General features: G+C 32.3%; 1 protein-coding gene across 4 annotated transcripts in view; it reads right to left on the reverse strand.

The window, feature by feature from the left end:
- The window catches only part of LOC146998124 (ras-related protein Rab-13-like), a 93385-nt gene extending 73779 nt beyond the window's left edge, over positions 1-19606 (reverse strand). Inside the window, exons 1-2 of one of the 4 annotated variants that reach the window (XM_085813450.1) lie at positions 18998-19587; positions 3554-3604 (exon numbers count right to left, since the gene is read on the reverse strand). In XM_085813450.1, the coding sequence (XP_085669576.1) occupies positions 3554-3604; positions 18998-19040 (94 nt within the window). In that variant the 5' untranslated portion in view covers positions 19041-19587. Of the gene's footprint in view, positions 1-3553; positions 3605-18997 lie in introns of all 4 variants that reach the window. The other 3 variants (XM_085813448.1, XM_085813451.1, XM_085813449.1) reach the window with 3 other exon arrangements.
- Between the last annotated feature and the right edge of the window lie 989 nt (positions 19607-20595).

Genomic DNA, 20595 nt, shown 5'->3' on the forward strand with positions numbered 1-20595 from the left:
CGCTGTAGTAGCGTTGAAAGCCAGAAATGGTGAAACCTGCTCCGCAAACATTGATCAAATCAAGCCCTACTTCGATCGTAATAAAATGCAAATATTTTCAGATCTTTTGCAGGATCCGGCACGGCAGACACCGCAGGCACAAGCTCCAGAGGTGGAAAAACTACAAGTACAAGGGCAAGCCATTAAGAGTCAGGAGAAAGTGAAAAGAAAATTTCCCCGCGGAAAAATTGAAGGTAGCAAGAAAAAGAAGCCGTTCCACCGTCCAGAAAAGAGAGTTCACGAACACCCCCAGAATGAAGAAGGGAGAAGGACGACGTATGTGAAGAGAACCAGGAGAAATGACGGCAACTATAACCCGGCTCTAAAACGGAAGATCTACTCATCCGACAGGACTCTCCGCAGCAAATGCCGCCGAACTGCGGAAGGGCCATCAACGGCGGAGGAAAAGTTACAAGGAAAATTTGAACGGCCAGCAACGAGGTCCAAGCAGGAACACGAAAGAAGTTTCCCGGTTCCGCCAAGACCAGCTGCCATCAAACGGCCAAGACCACAAGCAGAGGAGAAAAAGAAGGTATTCAAGGGTGACCGAACTGGTGAAAAAAGGAAGCTTCCAGAGGAAGGCACTGAAGGACGAGCCCGTACAAGAAGGAGGATAAATCACACAACTATCTGCAATACCTTTAAGGACTGGGCCCAGAAAAGGATGTCCGAATATCACAAAGATAAGTAAAATTTTATGTTACTTTGCAAAACTAAGTTAATCTTTCATTCTTACTGCAAGTGGCAGATTTCAAGAAGTTTTACCTTATGCGAGATCTACCTTTATCGCCAAAAGGGCGAGAAATGAGTTGTTACCGATTTTGGTATTATGTTTTTCAATTACTCGCGCGTAAAACTAAAGTTGATGTATAATAGCGTTGTGTAAAGACTTAAATGTTGTAAAAAGTTATTGTATAAATTTTATTTAAAACATTCTAGCAAGAAAGAAGTTTTAGTCTGTAAGACTTTTTGAAATGTAGTATTTCAATGTAGAAAGAATTGGCACTTGCTTTGAAAAGAATAGAAGTTAACAATGTACTACTAATGTATGTTTTCAAATGTGTAAAATTAACGGCATGTTAATATGTTCTTATATACAATGTGAACTGTTATTTTAAATGTTAAGAAATACCGTGATATGGTAAAAGTGAATGTTAAAATTTTTTTTATTCGTGTGACTGTAAAAAGACTAAAGCATGGCGAATATGTGTTAAAGGTTGAATGATGTAGTTAGGCTCTCTGAGGCTACACTTTAGAGTTAGACACTTTCAGAATAGTACCTCAGGGTTTAGAGTTGAAATTAGGGTGTGTTAAGAGGTCTTGGCATGTTGAATTTTAACACTTTAGTGTTTTGATTGTAGGAGGAAGTGTGGAACACGTAGACAGAAACACATTCGTGTTTGGTGTTCTTTTACAACACATGTCAGAGAGCACGGGAAGAGATAATTAAAATAGTCATGAATGAAATAAGAATGTTAAGAGAAGTATAATTATATATGTTACTTGCCATTTCATTGTGTAACATTTCATTAAACTAGTTTTCCTTCCAGATCTCTGGAAGGACCCAGAATTGAATATAAGCTCCTGTTTAGATGCAGTACAGATGAAAAAAATTGTGTATCCTGGGAGCTGCTATTGTAAAAACAAATTTCTTTCTTTTAAATTTCTAGTTTCTAGCGAAGTATATTTGTAAAAGATTCGCCTCGCGTTAGATTCTAGAGATAAAAGTTTTCAACAAGGTCGTTTTAGACCTCAGTTTCAAACTAATTAACTCTGGCGGGAAGTATGTAAGGATCTTAAGTTTTACTAACGTTTATTTTATTTTAAATCTTTACTATCACTTCTTATTTTCTACTTCCGGCCAGAATTATAAGCGTTAAGATTTTTATGCAAAGTTTGTCTGGCGAACGCCAAGTATTTAAGTTGTGGCCTTTTGCCAAGCGAGAGAGAGGAAGCAGTGAGTCGGAGCAGGCTGCTTACCTTAGAAGTTTTACGCAGTTGCTTGTTGCCTTCCAGGCCAGAGGTTTTAATCCTCTTGATAAATTTAAACGTATTGTAGTGTTCACAGTTCTCTGTACTACATACGCTTCCTGTTAATATAAGGCCAATCTTCCACGTTTATTATTCTAAAGTTAAATTAGAGTTTAGTTTTATTTTTATACTTTCACGTTTTGACCCCAAGTAGCGGGTCGGTGTATTCCGAAGTTCGGAAGTCATTGTAAATAGAGAAAAATAAAGGGTTTTGTATACCCTTCTTGTGTATCCTGTTTACTTCCCACAGTTTTGCACATAGCTTTAGTAAGCTCTCTGTTCCGAGTCAGGTCCTTGCATGTTCCCGAAGAAGGTTGGAAGGAACATTGACCATGATAATGGAACATAAAGTATGTTCATTTACACTTAAACTTGGAGTCTAGGGATCAAACTTGATTCTTTCATGACTATATACTCCATTTCAATAGCGTGCAGATTCTGAACGGGGTGTTGATCCTTATTGTTCAGTTACTTGTGTTTTCCTATTATATATGACTAGCATTTATCTAACTATGATCTTCTACTTTAAAAGTTTTGCATTTATTGTTACCATGTTTGTTACTGTAGGCGGCTGTCAATTCCTGTCTTAACTATTCTGGAAACTCTTAATATAATAACTTCAGATGTATTTCTCCAAAGTATGTAATATATCCAAATAACTCTGCATATTATACAAATGTAAACTTTGAAATTTGACTTTGAAATTAATGCCTGTGGCCCCGACCTAAGGTTGTGGCCAATGGATAGTAGATGGTTTTACCTCTGAGCAACATATTCCGTTTGTTGCCTTTAGGATAACTTAGGTCGGAAGTTGCTCAGTAGGTCAGTGTGTAGTAGATATAACACGACCTTTATATAAACAACCAACATTCAAATTCCACTTCCAAATGAGAAACCTATTGTGCAATCTTCTTATTTATACACAATCTAGATTGCATTACTCATGCCTGGTTTTTGCACTTGTACTGGAATGCTAATCATTTGCATACACCAACATATGTCAAGTTTGCATGAAGTACCTTTCATGCAAACTTGACATTTGTTGCATGGTGTTCCAGTTTTAATGGCCGAAAATGTACTATATGACATTCATAAGTTTAGGAAAGATTAACTTCAGAAAAGTTATTATATTTGATATTGTTTTAAGACACAAAAGGCAAATTACCAAACTAAAAGAAAAATTTTAGGGACTATTTCAAATTAAAATTAAAACATTATCTTATATATTTAAATATACTGAAAATACATAATGAGTCATTCAAATTCTTACACGAAGTTATTTCATTAGAAAGAAACTATTACTTCAGAAGTAAAAAAAAAAATGTATAAACACTTATAGATTCTTTCATCTTTTCATGCCTTAGACCAACTGAATAAAACTAAGTGTACTGTAAAAAACAAAAACGCTTTTCTCCACAAATTATAATTTCTTGTCCCTTGCTGTATAGACACTAAAAAGAAATGCTGTTTTTAGACAACTTACTTTGAAACTTTCCTTCTGCGTATCGAATTACAAAACTTGTTTTCCCTACACCTAGAATGAAATATACATTAACTTACATTGAGACAAAATATATTCAGATCAAAGTATAAAAATTGAAACTTTTTTTTATTTGTAATGGCATTTCATTTAATTTTTTGTTCAAAAAAGAGAATAATTTTTTAAATATCTTTAATTTCATTGTTTTATGTACCTTTGCCTTACCACGAAATGAGAACTGAAATAATTGAATGAGGCAATATATCCATAATGAAATTCAATGAAATAAGTATAAATGAAGCTCCGCAAAATCTATACAGAATTTAACAGACCGTGTAAGGAAGTCATGTGGTATCCCATCAGATATTTTTAATTCGTGTTTTTAGTTCAAACTCAGTTTGCTCAAAATGAGAATAAAGCCGACTGGTCGTAAGAGTCTTTAGTTTCAACTGCTGTGCAATACAAATTGCGCTTTACTGAATCGTGTCGGTTCATACATTTATTTTAATGAGTGTACTTTAAATGCTAGCTGTACTGTCTAACAGCCATACCCAAGTGTTACATTTTCAAGTACATGGCACGTCTTTTCCACGAACTTTATGATAATGGTTTTTATTTTGTTGGATAATGGTGGCGGATACTAAGGCCACATGCCTAAGAGAGGATGTCCTGGAATGTCCTATAAGGATATGCCCTGGATAACTTATAAGGTATTTCTCCCGCCTTCTTAACATGCCTTCGTTGTGAGGTGGTCTGCACGCTGGGCGCGTATTCCAGAGGTTCGAGGGTTCGATTCCCGGCGAAGGTGTTGCTCATTTTTCATCTCTCTGGCTTCGAAATAGTCTCTACAGACCTTTCCATATTTACGTTACATATAAAGAAACCACAAAAATACTCATGCACCAACCCATCCATTCTATTTTAACGCCGGATGAACTACTAGTGTCTAGTTGTCTTATACGCTAAGGCAGTTGTTCGACATTTTGAGTAGAAGAGTGCGTTACTTAATGGAAAAACTGCTTGTGTATTCTTTGCTTCATAGCCAAATTCGTGCATGATTTCGTTGTTTCATCATTATTTTGGAAAAGTAGACCAGTTGAGAGAAACATCAACACACCAAACACACACACACATAAAAAAAACCCACTAGCGCCAAAAAAAAAAAAAAAAAAAAAAAAAAAAAAAAAAAAAAAAAACCCTCCAGCTTTCTGTGGGAATTGAATCCGCGCTTAACATAAAAATTTGAATTTGTCTCTATCATCCGGAACATCACAGAAATTATATTGGCAACCACTTGAGCCTAAACGTCATTTCAGAGGTGGAATGAGAGTAATAGGGACATTATCATAGAAACCTATACGCTACTTAAACAGCGATATCCAAATACAGCTTACAGATGTATTTAAAGTTTTGGACTCTAACATTATCTATTGCATACAGTTATCTGATAAATTCGGAATCAGCTCATAATAATGTATTAGAAGGCTAATCTTCCAACTGCCCGCAAGCAAATATATCTGACAAGAAAACTAAATTCTTTTGTTACGCTTATCAGTTCAAGTATGTCTGCATTAAATATGTACACGATAAGCGGAATTTTCTGACGCTAGTTTGCTGTAACAAAACAGTGATAATACATAGAAAGTTTTACTTCAAATAATTAACTTAATTCCTTTCCCACCAGTATTCTGATAGCATTTAAGAATATAAATTTCCCCACTCCTACCAACCATTTTCTTTCCTTTTTAGCTTTGTTATTAAAGATCATTTTCTTCGCGTTTATGCCAAATACAATCCGACAGCAAAATTACAAAAATTTTAAAAACAGAGTAGTAGCACACATTTAGAATTCCCAATGCTGCATTAAGTGTTGGCATAAATTCATCTGTTTGTTTGTTTGTTTGTTTGTTTTTTTACTTTTCTCAGTTCATCCTATCAATGTTCAGTTTTTTTTTTTTTCTTTTTATTATTAACGTTTGGTGCGTAAACTTTATTTATTAAATATCACGATCTTGGTGAAATGCACATAAAATTCGATTCAACTGCAAAATCAAAAAATATTTCAAATCAGCGTATCTTTAGAATTTCCGATAGACAGCCTCGCGCGTTGGAGACAAAATTTTTTTTTCGTACAGTGTCGCCACTGCTCTCTTTTAAATCGTTGGGTTTGTTAATCAAAAATTCGTTAAAAGTTTTACAAAATATGAAAGAGGTAATAAAAGAAACCTGAAATTCAAAGTTCCGACTTTCTCAATGTTCGGGTGGAAGAATACATTATTCAAAATTTGATGGTTCTAATTATCGTTGTTTTTTCTCAGTGCGAGATTAATTTCGTATTCGGAACTAAGGCCCCTTTCGGGCTAACAGAAGAATTTGCTCAAAAAAATCCCTGTAAATTTAAAAGTTGTTAATTATCAATCGTGTATATGTTCTCTGAGAATTCTTCGGTTCTTCTATCCATTCAATGAACTCTCATTAACCTGCAGTAAGGCGTTTTATATTTATCATAACCTCTTGATTTGTAGCTGCGTTTTTTTCAGATTTCCATATATTATTTATATTTTCCAATCGTCGTTGACTTTTATTAACAGTTAAAAAGTTGTTTAAATGCAATATTTCAGTGGATAATTTGTTATTGGATAACAATCACTCTTTCAGGTATTTTTGTGATGTGGAGAGCTTTTTCAAACGTCCTTCCATGCAATATTTTCAACGTGATGTATTTAAAATTACACAAGTTGTTGATTTGTGTAGGCTACTTTTTCAACTACTAATACACTTACCATGTTGATTTGTTAAACACTGGAATCCAGTATAAAAAGAAATGCTGCATTATTACAGACTTCAAACATTCTTAAGCAGCGTCTTTCAAATCACTGTCCCTGTAATATGAAACATGCAAATACTGCTTCAGTTTTTCAAATAAAATCTGGTCTAGTGAGGAACCTTGAGGCCTGGTCTGATGAATATCATGAATGGGAAAGATGACCCTTTGAGGGGCGGTATATAAAATAATTTAAATTGTGGTAAAAATTTGCATGAGCTATAACTTATGGACCCTAAGGACACAAAATTGAGACGTAAAAAAAATCCAGAGCAAAATCCTGAATTTTGAGAGCCGGGATATCCCGGTGCTCCTCTAAAAAATTTTTTTCCAGGCAGCTGCTAATTGTTAATTTTTGTTTTTTTAACTAATTTTGCGCACTTTTGATGTGCGTTTGTAGAGATGGGTGATTGAATATAGTTATGTATTCAATCACCAAAAATCAATCTGAAGAATCAATCTGAAAAATCAATCTGAAGACAAAAACTTTCAGTAGAAATTTAAAATTTAAAAAATGAAATTAATATTTTTATGCGCTTTAATGATGCAACCTAACTATACATACTTATGTTAAATATGGATAAAAAGCTTTTGAACTAGATTTTAAATTCAATAGTATTATTTTATTAAAAAAATTAGCAAATATCACGCTGCATGCATAAATCGTATCATGCTGTAACTGAGCTAGTATAATAACTCAGCCGGAAAATAAAAAAAATGAAAAATGAAACACTATGACTCATCTGAGAAAGTATGTTGCATTCTTGAAGTTATATTTTATGCTTTAGATCATGGGTGTCTAAAGTGCGGCCCAAAAGTCTTTAATATGCGGCCCAAACGCAAATTATGAAGTTATTTAAATTTACACATTTTTATTTAAAAAATAAATGTTTGAATTGGATTCATATATAATCGATTCGCTGGCATTTTTTTATAATAAAAATTCAAAAAAAACATCTTAGTATGTCACGATGCTTTATTAATGTAAAAAAAGGACAAAGATCACTGGCAAACATTTTTAAAATGCATCAAGAATTACAACCTCATCTAGACGGGTTTCATTGAAGCCTGTCGGGCTCGATTTGTCTGTTCAACAAAAGCAAATTTATCCATCTCATTAGTTTGAATTTTTTCCATCTTTAAGAAATCCAAACTAAATGAAACGAAACTTTTACAAATTAATAATAAATATGCACCTATACATATCTAATTCCAATTAAAAAATTAATAATAAAAAGAAATTTATTTATTTTAGTAAAATAACATAGAGCTAATTTTTATTTCAATTTGTTAAGAAATATTGTACGTGTTCCCGCAAATTTTTTCTTTGCAATGCGGCTCCGCATTTTTTTTCCTTAGCAATGCCAAAGAATCTTTAAGGAGAAGAAGTAAAGGTTCCCCGAGGCAAATGTGGCTCCGTCAGACCGAAGAGAAACATTATGTACATCCCTGAAGCTTACTTTAAAGGGGCAAACCATCCCAAAACCCTCTGTACCTCACTGCGCATGTGCGAAATAACATCAGGAGGCAACAAAGCAGCATGCCGTCGGCCATATTAGCAATCTTTTACCACGTTGTTCGAAAAGGTTCTTTGTTGTTGTAGTCAGAGGTACTTGGTTTTAGCTATGTGAAATTATTTTAAAGACTTTTTTAAATGTAACGCTGTAAGTGAAATGGTTTTGGCTATTGGGTGAATGGTCATTCCAAATAATTGTCTAAAAGTTTTCATGGTAATTTGTTTTTTAAGTTGTTGTCGGATAATTATAATTTATTTCAGTGTTTTCAAGTTATTTAGGGGTGCCTTTAATTGTCTTTAATTATTTTTTTCTGTTTCAGTTAGTTATTGCAAATTTTCCTTTTAAAATTTCACTGTAAAATTTTAACTATGGATTCATAAAAATTTATTACGTTTCGTACGGCATGTGTTTCCCCCCTTTTTAAGTTTACAGAAGAAAAGAATTAAGAAATTTAATTCATTTAAATTTTGTCTTCGTATGGCTCGCTGTTTAAATTGAAAGTAAAAATTGGACAGGATTTCTATAATTCGCCCGAAATTCCAACTAACATCCTTTTGCTCATAAAACTCCAGAAATGTATGAAAATAAAACATTTTGAGTTATTTCAAAGTAAAAAATTTACTATCTCCTCGAACTGCGCTGTTTAAATTCCACCCTGCGCTGGTGTTTCACTGCATAGCCGTGGCTCTTCGGTACAGCAGCGCAGAGGCGAAACAGGTTTACATTGCGTCTATGGAAGCTTTCATTCTTCTCCTTAGAGATTCTTTGGCAATGCGGTCCTCGAATGGTCATAGTTTAAACACCCATGCTTTAGATAATATGTACCCTGCCCCACGCGCACACACTTTAGATTATCGAAGACCGTAAGAATACCTTTTTTATTTTTTGTAAATACAGGTAGTAATATATCTTTTTGTTCAGCAAGAAACTCAGTTAAACAATTTTATGATTTGATACAACTCAAAGCTCTTATTTCATTTTTCAACTCCTTCGGTTCCCTAGGGGCTCCTTTTCAACTTTTAGATAAAGTTTAGTTTGCATATAAAACAGGCCTTAAAAATATTTTCCCTTCTTTCACCAACTGTGAAAATTTATTTCAAAAAAAACCTATTTGCATCTTAACCCAGAGGGCAAATTTCTCTTGCGTTTCCTAGTCTTTCATCTGAAATTAAGAAAGAATTAAAAAGAATTTTTCTAAAGAATAGAAGCATGCTTTCAAATCAGCAGTTTTTGTGATTTACAGTAAGAAACGGACTTTAAAAAATTTCCATTTTCCGTATTTTTAAGTAAGCTTTTTCCCTTTGTGTGATATTATCACACCAAGCAATGGGAAGAAGGCGTGACTTCCGAATGGCAAGTTAGTTGTCAATCACCCCTTTTCATTTTCGCTGCATTCTAGGATTTTGGAGAAATTAATATACCTCGTTCCAAGGTAAGGAGAAATTAATATACCTCGTTCCAAGGTATCATGTTTGAAGATTGATAAATTCTATTGCAGGGAAGAAAAAATTCAAAATCTGAAAATATATGACGTACATATGCTGAATCTTATATATTTACTTCATTTCAGCCAGAAGTGATAATTAACAGAAGATTATTTATACGATTTTAAAACCGGTATATAACATACACCGTCGCCCAGACTGAGGGTACCACAAAAATAGATGGCAGTACCAATCATCTCCTTTTCTACTTTATGACATGACAGAATTTCTTTTATTATAACAGTTTATGATGTAATAATTTTTTATGAATTATTTATAAGTTATTTAGGATTTAATATTATATTCATGCAGAGATGGGAAGTTTACTGACCCTGCGCTAGGACTGAATACAAGTATATTAGTTTCTTTTTATTATTTGTTTATTCCACTCGAGTTTCATTCGTCTCTCTTTAGCTAATATTTTTATTTCTGCACTTCACCCTTTCCCAAGAGAATGACTCATCGATTTCAAAATTGCCGTCTGGGATCAAAACTTTACACAATTGTAGGGGTTAAATGTGACATGTAGCCTTCAAAAGACACCTGTTGCTTCGTGTTTTCCAAAATCTCAGAATGCAGCGAAAATGAAAAGAGGTGATTGACAACTAATTTGTAGTTCGGAAGTCACGCCTTCTTCCCTCCCTTTGTGTGGTGCGATAAGATCACACAAAGAGAAAGCTTAGTTTAAAAAATACGGGAAATGGAAATGCTTTTAAGTTCCATCTCTTACTGTAATCACAAAAACTGCTGATTTGAAAGCATGCTTTTATTCTTTAAGGAAATTCTTTTTAATTCTTTGTTAATTTCAGATGAAAGACTAGGGAACACAAGAGAAATTTGCCTTCCGAGTTAAGATATAATTGGGTTTTTTCGAAATAAATTTTCACAGTTGGTGAAAGGAGGGAAAATATTTCTAAAGCCCGTTTTAGATGCAAATTATATCCAAAAGTTAAAAAGGAGCTCTTAGGGAGCCAATAGAATTGAAAACCGAAATAAGTGATTTGAGTTGTATCAAATAATGAAATTGTTTAACGGCGTTTCTTCCTGAACAAAATGATATATTACTACCTATATTTACAAAAAATTAAAAAGGGATCCTTTAAAAATTGAAAAGGGATTCTTTGCTTAAGGATCCTTATCCTAAAGCAAAGAATATGTATTGTTAAGAAGGAAAGCTTCGCAGCAGCAGGAGTGGCTCCCTTCGAAAGAAAAGTAAAACAGCTGCGCATGTGTAAAATATCTGTCGCCAAAGCTCGAAGGTTATGTCGAAGTTCGAACAGGTTCGACGGTCACGTTTATCAAGAGTTTAAAGCTGTGTGACTCCATTTTTTCCCCTCCATATTGACGGATATAAAATCAGGCATCAAACTGCGATATGGATAATACAAGTTCAACAGTCAATGAAAGTGAAACTTCACCTTATTCATCTTAATCCGTGTTCCTCAATTCTCTGTACACACGTGACGAAAGAGGAAAATCTCGGCCAGGTCCAGTACATCAAAAAGGGGAAATTCTCGCCAACAGGTTCTGTCGCCAAATCCCTTGGGGAATTTTCCCTCTTCTTTCTAGCCGCGTAGAAGACAAACTGGTTTACATTACGTCTATGGAGCCTTTCCTTCTTTACATAGACATTCTTTGCCTTCATGGAGGTTGGAAGTAAGAAGGAGTCGCCCTAAACAAGTTTCTCCGTACCCTGCTCTGAAGCACCGGCGATCCCTACGTGGTGACCAAAACATTGGGTCATTTACCATTGAGTTCTATGGGATTTGACGCGTTCGGGTGTAAATATTTTGTAATTACGTCGCAAATATACATATAAATGTATATATTTTCTTTTTCTACAACACTTCAGAGTCCTAAGTATGTGAAAACAACATATTTTTAAACAACGTTTCATTCTGAACGGAATTAAATGCCATACTTTTCACAGAACAGTTTTCTCAGAATGGTTTAATTTGAATTAAATATTTTCACAAGTTTTCGTTAATTACATTAGAAAAAAAAATTAAGGTAATTCGATTTTATTCGGTTAAGGTACAAAAATTAAGATCAAAGTTTATTGTATTATTAATATTAAAATTATGCATTATTTCTTTTCTATTTATAGAGCTTCTTCCTAAAATACTTTCTTAAATATGACATGATTTTTTGGCTTCTTTTAAATCGAAAAATGTAAATCAATTTATAATTAATGCTCTATTCGGTTCATTTTAAATTAGAGAATTATTAGGAATTAGCGAAATACTTTAAATAAGTATTTCGCTAATTCCTAATAATTAAATAGATATTAAATAGTATTTGACTTTCTCTGAACATTTCTGAAAGGGAATAAAATAAGGGTTTTTTTTTTTTTTTTTTTTTTTTTTTTTTTTTTTTTAAGTATTATTTAAAACTTGTAACTGAGTTATTAAAAAATGTAAAGGGAATAATTCTTTTAATTATACTTATCAGATTTTTTTTACCCTTCATTTCAACAATACATATTCCAAAACTCTTTATTACGTTAAGTGCGCATCTTATAGCATTTGCTTTACAATACCTTTTAACAGATTGCTTTCCAATACGAACAATTCTTGCTTAAATAGTTTTATAACGTATTTGTCAACAGGATTTCAATTTATGTTTACAATTCAATATTAAGGTTATTATATAGTTAGATAACATTTATAATCATTATAAATTAGATACATTTAATCATTAGATTTCTTCACAGTACTTTCACAGTTGTTTATAAGTGAATAAATTCTTCATTTCAAATACATTTATAAATAATTTAATGAATATTTAAGTATTTTGTCAAAGGGAGATACATGCTTTTTGCAAGCACATGCATAAATACCCGTACATATTTCCTACTTATTATTTCCGGCATGTGCAAATCTTTAATTTCTGCGCATTCACTATATTTTTCGTGTAAAGTAATTTACACTAATTTAGCATACACCCGAAAGTTTTACATAAAAAATATATATGAATATAATTTGAATGAAAATTATAAGTATTATTTTTAATACCCACTCAAAGGTCAGTTTTTCTTCAAAATTCCTCCACAATGGCATCTCTCTCTTTAGGCAGATAGCCCTTGCATGCGTTACTCTATTTAATAAAAACTTAATCTGACCTATGTGCCTAATTACAAATATTTTAACATACATAATATTATATTTACATTTAGCCATCAAGTTTCAAACTTTTCAAATCTTCTAGAAAATAAATTTTGGCAGATCTCTTTTAGCAATTTTCTTAAAATCTATATTTTTGTAGTGCAACAGCTTAGAATTTTATAAAACAAATTCATAATCAAAATCGCTGTTGTTAGTTATCGAAAAATAACCAAGATGTGATTTTTGCGTAAATGTCAGTAAACTATAGAAATTGCTATTATCCATCACACTATGAATGTTTCTTTCATGCGAGAGTGTCCCTTTTTCGATTTCTATGGAACTGTCGTGTGTCGAAATACTATCAGAATCTTGTCAAGCGAGCTTCTGAATGTAAACAAAGAACACCCCGTCTGGTGACCCAAGCTTCAAAGCAGTGCTTCACTTCTAGCGCGGAATAGCCCCTCCTCCCTTTCCTACCTCCATGTTTGCCTTAAGTGCGTGTGCGTGGGGAGGGGGCGATTCACGGTATCATAGCATGAAGCATGGTTTTTTTACATATTATCTAAAGCATGAGTATCTAAACTATGACCGTTTTAGGACCGCATCGCCAAAATAAAAATAAAAAAAAAAAAAAAAAAAAAAAAAATTGCGGCACCGCATTCAAAGAAATAAGGTTTCCGAGACCACACATGCAATATTTTTTAACAAATTAAAATAAAAATTAGCTCTATGTTGTTTTATTGAAATAAGTTAGTTAATTTCTTTTAATTATTAATTTTTTTAACTTGAATTAGATATGTATAGGTACATATTTATTATTAATTTGTAAAAATTTCGTTTCATTTAGTTTGGATTTATAAAGATGAAATAAATTCAAATTAATGAGATGGATGAATTCGTTTTTCTTGAACAAACAAATCGATATCGAGTTCAATAGACGAGGTGTTAATTCTTAATGCATTCTCAAGATGTTTGCCAATGATCTTTGTCCCCCCCTTTTTTTGTGTGTGTGTGTGTGTGTGTATGCTTCAGTCTTGAAAATAATTATTCACAAATATAGGTACTGCCAAAAGCTGAAGACATTAATAAAGCATGATTGTGAAATTAGGATATTTGTTGCAGGGTAGGTATTCTTTTATAAAACTCCAGTAAAGAAACATTTTCAAATTTTCCTCTTAGTTGAATGTCACTTTGCAGTTAATACATCATGACATACTAAGATGTTTTTATTTAAATTTTTATTTTAAAATAAATGCCAACGAATCGATTACATATGAGTCAAATTTAAGCATTTATTTTTTAAATAAAAATGTGCAAGTTTAAACACTTTCATAATTTGCGTTTGGGCCACATTTTAAAGACATTTGGGCCGCACTTTAGACACCCATGATATAAAGTATAAAATATAACTTCAACAATGCAACATACTTTCTCAGCTCTTTCATTTTTCAATTTTTTTTATTTTTCGGCTGAGTTACATCTCCTTGTAATATTATACTAGTTCAGTTACAGCATGATACGATTTACTCATACAGTGTTATATTTGATAACTTTTTTTTTTTTTTTATAAAATAATAATACTGAATTTAAAATCAAGTTCAAAAGCTTTTTACCCACATTTTATATAAGTATGTTCAGCTGGGTTGCATCATCAAAGTGCGTAAAAACATGAATTTTATTTTTTAAATTTTAAATTTCTACTGAAATTTAAAAGTGTTTGTCTTCAAAATAACATAACTATATTCAATCACCCATGTCTACAGACGCACATCAAAAGCACGCAAAATTAATTTAACAATTAACATTAATTTAATTAACATTAATATTACATAAATATTAATTTAACAATTAAAACAAAAATTAACAATTAGCAGCTACCTGGAAAAAAATGTTTTATAGGGGCACCGGTATAAAATATATACTGGCACTCAAAAATCAGAATTTCGCTCTAGATTTTTTTAAATCTCAATTTTGTGTTCTTAGGGTCCATAAGTTACAGTTCAGTCAAAATTTTACCACAATTTAAATTATTTTATATACCGCCATTCAAAGATTAAAAAAAAATTGTTTTTAAATGAAGAATTTTATTGCAATTGCTTCAGCATAAAAATTATTGAAGTAATCGTACGTAATAAACAACTTTCATAATGAAAGTTGTTAATCATTTTAGAGTTATCTGATAAACTAAAGTTAAGTTTTAAAGAACTTTAGTTCCAAAGAATTCCTTTTAAAATTATTCCAAAGAATCACTTTTAAAAGTGACTCTTTGGAATTCTTACTAGAAATGAGTAGATTTTTTTTTATTTATTTATTTTCAAAGAAATTTTTTTAATAATGTAATTTGAGATATTTAGTGTAATCTTATACTCATTATTCAACAATGGTAAGTATTGGTAAAATCATTTTTCTTTTATAATGCCCTCCAAAATTAATTATTTCCTCTGCAGTATGTAGAAATAAATATGGATGTTAAATAAAGTGTATAGAAGAGATAAATATTAAAGGTAATATATAAATAAAACATACTAATCTTCGTGTAGGAAATTAATTGCACTCAAATCTCAATACAAAGTGTTGAATGTCTAATGATATTTCCTGTGTACAAGCAGATTAATTTAATATATATATATATATATATATATATATATATATATATATATATATTGTGTGTGTGTGTGATGGTGTGTGTGTGTGTGAAATATTATTAACGATGTACCAGAGAAATCGGTTTTTCGTATTCTTTAAATGGGGGAACAGTTTGCTGGATAGAATAGGCCTGCCAGAATCTGAGAAGCTGCAAAGCAGCTAAATCCACACTATAGTCCATGCGTACTGGAATCAGTTTCTTGGCAAATATAGAGTATTGAGATGACCAGTTCCTGACCGTCAGTTGGTGACAATTCCTTATGAGCGCAGCCTTCTTGTTTTTGACTATAAGACGACGAAATACGGCAAGACATCGGTATTTGACCGATCATTTTGTAGCCGCAAGATGAAAAACGTTTCTATTGTAAATAGATTATATATGCACTGAATGTTGGATGCAACACCTTATAAGGTATTTCTCCCTTCTTTCCGCACTCCTTCGTGGTATAACTGGAAGCACACTTAACGCGTATTCGAAAGGGACAGGATTCGAGTGACGGTGAGGACACTGCATACTTTTCATACTTCTAGCTTCAAAATCACCTAATGACTCTAAAAATGGAGCCAGAACAAGAAGTGGTGGATGATTATTCGTCATCCCCAGCATTTGGCGATTGGGTCCTCTAATCCCCCCCTTTAAAAGGAGGAGTATATAGAGTATTTTCTCCCTCTCTTAGCACGCATTTGTGGTGTAATTTGAAGCATACTCGACATGTATTCGGAGTTCCAGAGTTCGAATCCCGGCGAGGGCATTGCACACTTTTTACGTCTCCAGCAAAAAAAAAAAAAAAAAAAAAAAATTAATACAGCTACAGTGGCGCCCGAACAAAAGGTGGCAGACGATAATTCGTCAGCACCAGGATTTGGCGTTTGAATCCCCCCATTCCCGGACGCCCTTTAAAAAAGTGAGCATATAAAATATTTTTTCTTTCTTTCCTCATTCTCTCGTTGTGTAACTGGAAGCACATTCGACGCGTAGTCGAGAGGGCCAGGGTTCGAGTCCCGGCGACGGCACTGCACATTTTTCACATCTCTTGCTTCAAGAAAAAGCATAATGACTCTAGAGCCTGCAGTTTATGTTTTATTCCCTTTTTCACGCAAAGCTCAGCAAATGAAATGGACACATGAAGCACAGAGCAACTGCGTTTAGTTCTGTTTACCAATAGGTTAAGGCACTTAAACAGTGTGATTCACATCACATTATTACCTGGATTAAACGAGAAGCGTTACATAACAAGTCCAACATTGTCGAAGCAATAGTATTCTCGTTTGAAAAGGAACTAATCTACCGATGGCATATTTTCTCTATGGGATATGTGGTTGTTGCAGCTCAGATGTACATCTTAAACCACGAAAAGTACACAAATTTGTTTTTAAATTGCGTAATGATCTTAAGAAAACTAGTATCAATTTTATTATATTAAGAGAACTTTGTTACATACTTTTTTGGAGCATCGATTGTTCAGTATAAAATATTTTGATCCTGTTCTCTAAATACTTTATTATGTGACAGTGGATAAAAGAAGATTTAACATTTTCGTGAATGAAAATGCATTTTAGTTTTAAAAACCTTAAATAAAATTTCGATTTTTTTTTGGGGAGGAGGGTAAAAGAAATTAAAGAGATCTGATGTGGGCACGACACGACTTCCTTGTTCGGCCTATTAAATTATACACATTTTTCGTTACACTTCATTTAAACTTATTTCCACGAATTTCATTACAGATATATTTCCCATTCAAACAATTCAGTTCTCACTTCGCAAAAAGTCAAAAATACATAAAATCTCAAAACGAGTTCATTAAAAAATTGTAAAATACAGAAAAATCTAAAATACCAAATACAGTTAAAAAAAAGCAATTTTCACAATTAAAATGAGTTTTTACACAAAAACAAGCGATTCCGCCAGCGGGAAGATTATTAGTTAATAGCGGGAAGATTATTTAATAAAATTGAAAGTTAACGTTCCGCCTTATTGTACAAAAAGGCATTGAAGTTGGTGCACCAATTGTACTTAATTCATTGTTGTACTAAGTACTTCAAATGGAAACAAATGGCACACAAGTCAGGCTTAGCACACTTAAAGAACTTTTAAACTGTTGGTAATCCTACCACTAATGCATGCCGATTGAAAAGGCATAAAAATACTAACCGGAACATAAGAATAACATAGTCATTTTTAAAGCAAAAAAAGCACAATTTACCAACATATAAGAATTCGAAAGAAATTTACTGAAAAAATAAACAATACTGAACTCAAAGATTCGGGTAACAGAGTAGAAATATATATGTATACTCTCTCTATATATACTTATATACCTTTGGGTGCGGCCGATTACAACGAAAAAGAGAGATGCACAATTAGATGTTATAACAGTCCCATATAAAAAATTTCAAAGTTTCAACTATTCGTTTTTGAGTTGTGCGAGATGCTTACATATACATTCATACATACACATGAACGCTCAGATGTCACAAAAAAAAAATCCCTTTTGAATCCACTTTAAATCCATTTTACAATCCGTTTGGGTTGAAAGAGTCCTTTATTCTGTCCACCCGTACAGATATCAAGTAAAATAGTAGTCAAAATGTATATTTTAGCTAAAATTAGACACCCGAAATTTTACAAGATTATAAAGCTTCCTTTACTTCGTACAAGTAAGTAAAGCAGTGGATTGAACATAGAATACATAATCAAGTAGTGATATTTTTGGAAAGGGAATAGGACTGAAAAATTAAAGTTGGGATTTTAAAATCGAAATATTCCCCGAAAGGTAATTGGATTAAAATACTGTTAAAAACATTTGCACTCTAAATTTGAAATTTCGAAAACATGGTTTCGAAACAAAATAGCTGGTCATACACATTAGTTTTTATTAACCACTGTTGCTCTCTTTATTTTTATTTTTGTTTTCTCAATCTAGGAATTTAAATTTAATTCTTATTAGTTATATTGTTTTCTTGCCCTGTGATTTAAAGTATATAAATTTGCTAGCTGTAATAAATACTGAGTTTTATATTTCCGTTAAATAGTTTTAACATGAGGTTCGGACATTTAAAGCATATTCCGTTTGTCAAATAATATTATCTTGTAATGAAATTTCTTTCGAATTTTCAAACAAAACTAAACTATAATATGCTGTTTTGATGTTTCCTGTGAATACGAGGTTAGCACTATTAAAAGCACTGTTAGTATATCTTAGCAGCTGAAAGAAATTGTATTAAAATTTAAATATTTCATAATTATCTGAATGAATGACTATCAATGTTAATCTTAAAGAACTTTGCGAAATTTTCTTTAAATTTTGAATGCTAAATTTTTTGCACTTTATCGTTGAATACTTACTTAATTATGTATAAATGAGCTTTGCTTGTAATGATATCTATACTTGGCTAACTTTTGAACACATTTATATATTCATTTAATATAATTTTATTTTTTTCATTCTATTTGTCTAACGAAACTACAACGACAACAATATAAAAAATTAAATTAAATATACCACCTTTTTTATAGCCTGAACTGTCGTGAAATATCAAAAAAGGAAGTCGCATTTTAAAAATTAAAATCGGAATTTGGGGCAACGTTTATCAGATTATTTATGCAAAAAAGTGCAAAATTAATCACTTGTTTTTTCAAATAATATCAAAAAAGAAAGTCGCATTTTAAAAATTAAAGCGCAAAAATAATATCGGAATTTGGGGCAACGTTTATCGGATTGTTTATGCAAAAAGCTGCGAAACTAATCACTTGTTTTTTCAAATAAACGCTATTCACATGCGTGTCGTTAAATATAAAATTGAAAACAATTTACGGAGATTGAAAGGGTAATCGCAAACAATTATTAAATTATTGGCGTATATGAACTCACCACTTTCACCAACTAATATAACTTTGAATTCTTCGGCAGCCATCTTGATTGACGAGTTGATGCTTCGCTTCTATCTCGGGAACAATGTTTTCAACACGTGATTATCTTCTGTCACCTAGATATCCAAAGGTCTCGTTTCTGTTATCGGCTTCTTTCAATAAAGATATATAGTGCACAATTGTGCGCTTGCTTAAATTAAAAAATAAAATGTAACCAAACGTGCATGCAAATAGAAGAGAGAATCTTTTTATTTATAATCTGTCCAGGTTGTAAAAATCGTATCTTTCTCAGTGCTCAAAATATATCGGGGATTCACATCATTTTAGCAAAAACTTGTTCTTCTGGGTTATTTAAAAATTTCCATATCTGTATTTGCAATATGATTACAAAATAATAGTATGACTATCCAAAGAAGTAATATTAAGTTCGTAAGATTATATTACTTTCTTTAAGCTTATACTGCTTATTCGTAAGATTATATTACTTAAGATTATATTGCTTATTCGTAAGATTATACTACTCGCTATGTCCAAAACCTCACCGCTTCGTCACTTCTCACGTTTTTAAACAATGTTTAGCTTTGAATTTCAGCAGCTCTTCGGCATTGCTGCACGTGTGATCAATCAACTGACGGTACTTATTTCTGCTTAATATCAGATTTCTCAGCTGCAGCGAAATGGTTCGGTTTAGAGAAGGAACGTTGTTTATTTCATTAGAAATTATCTTTCCTCTCTTATCGTCCAATCTTATTTATTTCTATATATATATTTTAATCGATAAAATAGTTGGCCTTTAAGGTTCGTGTTAATTTGCCATTTAAACAACAACCTTTGCAAAATCTTTGAATTTTTAAGTTCAAAATTACGTACATAAAGCTTTTAATTATTTCTCATGCAACTGCTCAGAATTGAGTAGAAAATTTATACCTATTCACAAAAGCCTTTAGCTTCGAATGTTTTTTAACGTTAAAGGCAACGAAAGCTTTAAAAGTTGTTATTTTTGCTTTCTTCAACATTTCTTTTAAATATAATACTTTTTAAACAATGTTTCATGCATTTTATAAGACAGAAGAAGTATTTCAGCTGGAGAGGGAAACTGAAACGTATATATATATATATATATAGGTTCAGAGCCGTTCCTAGGTCATTGGCTGAGTGCGTACTTTCTTAGGATTGCCGCCCCAAAATTAAAAAAAAAAAAAAAATGATTATCAGTGATTAAATAAAAATTTTATTTCATACTTAATAAGTACTTACATATGACAAGCAATTACAATGAGTTTAAAATATTTAGTCGTGGTATCGCGAGAGTCCAGCCGCCCCTGATTTTCGCCGCCGTCGTGTACAGTCTGTCTACGATAACAAAAGCTCTCGCCAGTTAGTCTGCAGTTGTCTGTTGCCATATAAAGGAGACTTGACCCATTTCCGGTAGGGGTGTCTTGAATATTTATTCTTCAGTTTGTCATCTTGACGCATTTAAAAATGAATTGCCAACCCTTGGTTCGCCCCTATTTCAAATATACTAGCCCTGTTGCTATAGCAAAAACTATGTATTGTTAAGAAGGAAAACTTCGCAGCAGCAGGAGTGGCTCCCTTCGA

The sequence above is a fragment of the Stegodyphus dumicola genome, chromosome 3 (assembly GCF_044657685.1).
Source record: "Stegodyphus dumicola isolate Sdum_Otavi_A_Nest chromosome 3, ASM4465768v1".
NCBI lineage: Eukaryota > Metazoa > Arthropoda > Arachnida > Araneae > Eresidae > Stegodyphus > Stegodyphus dumicola.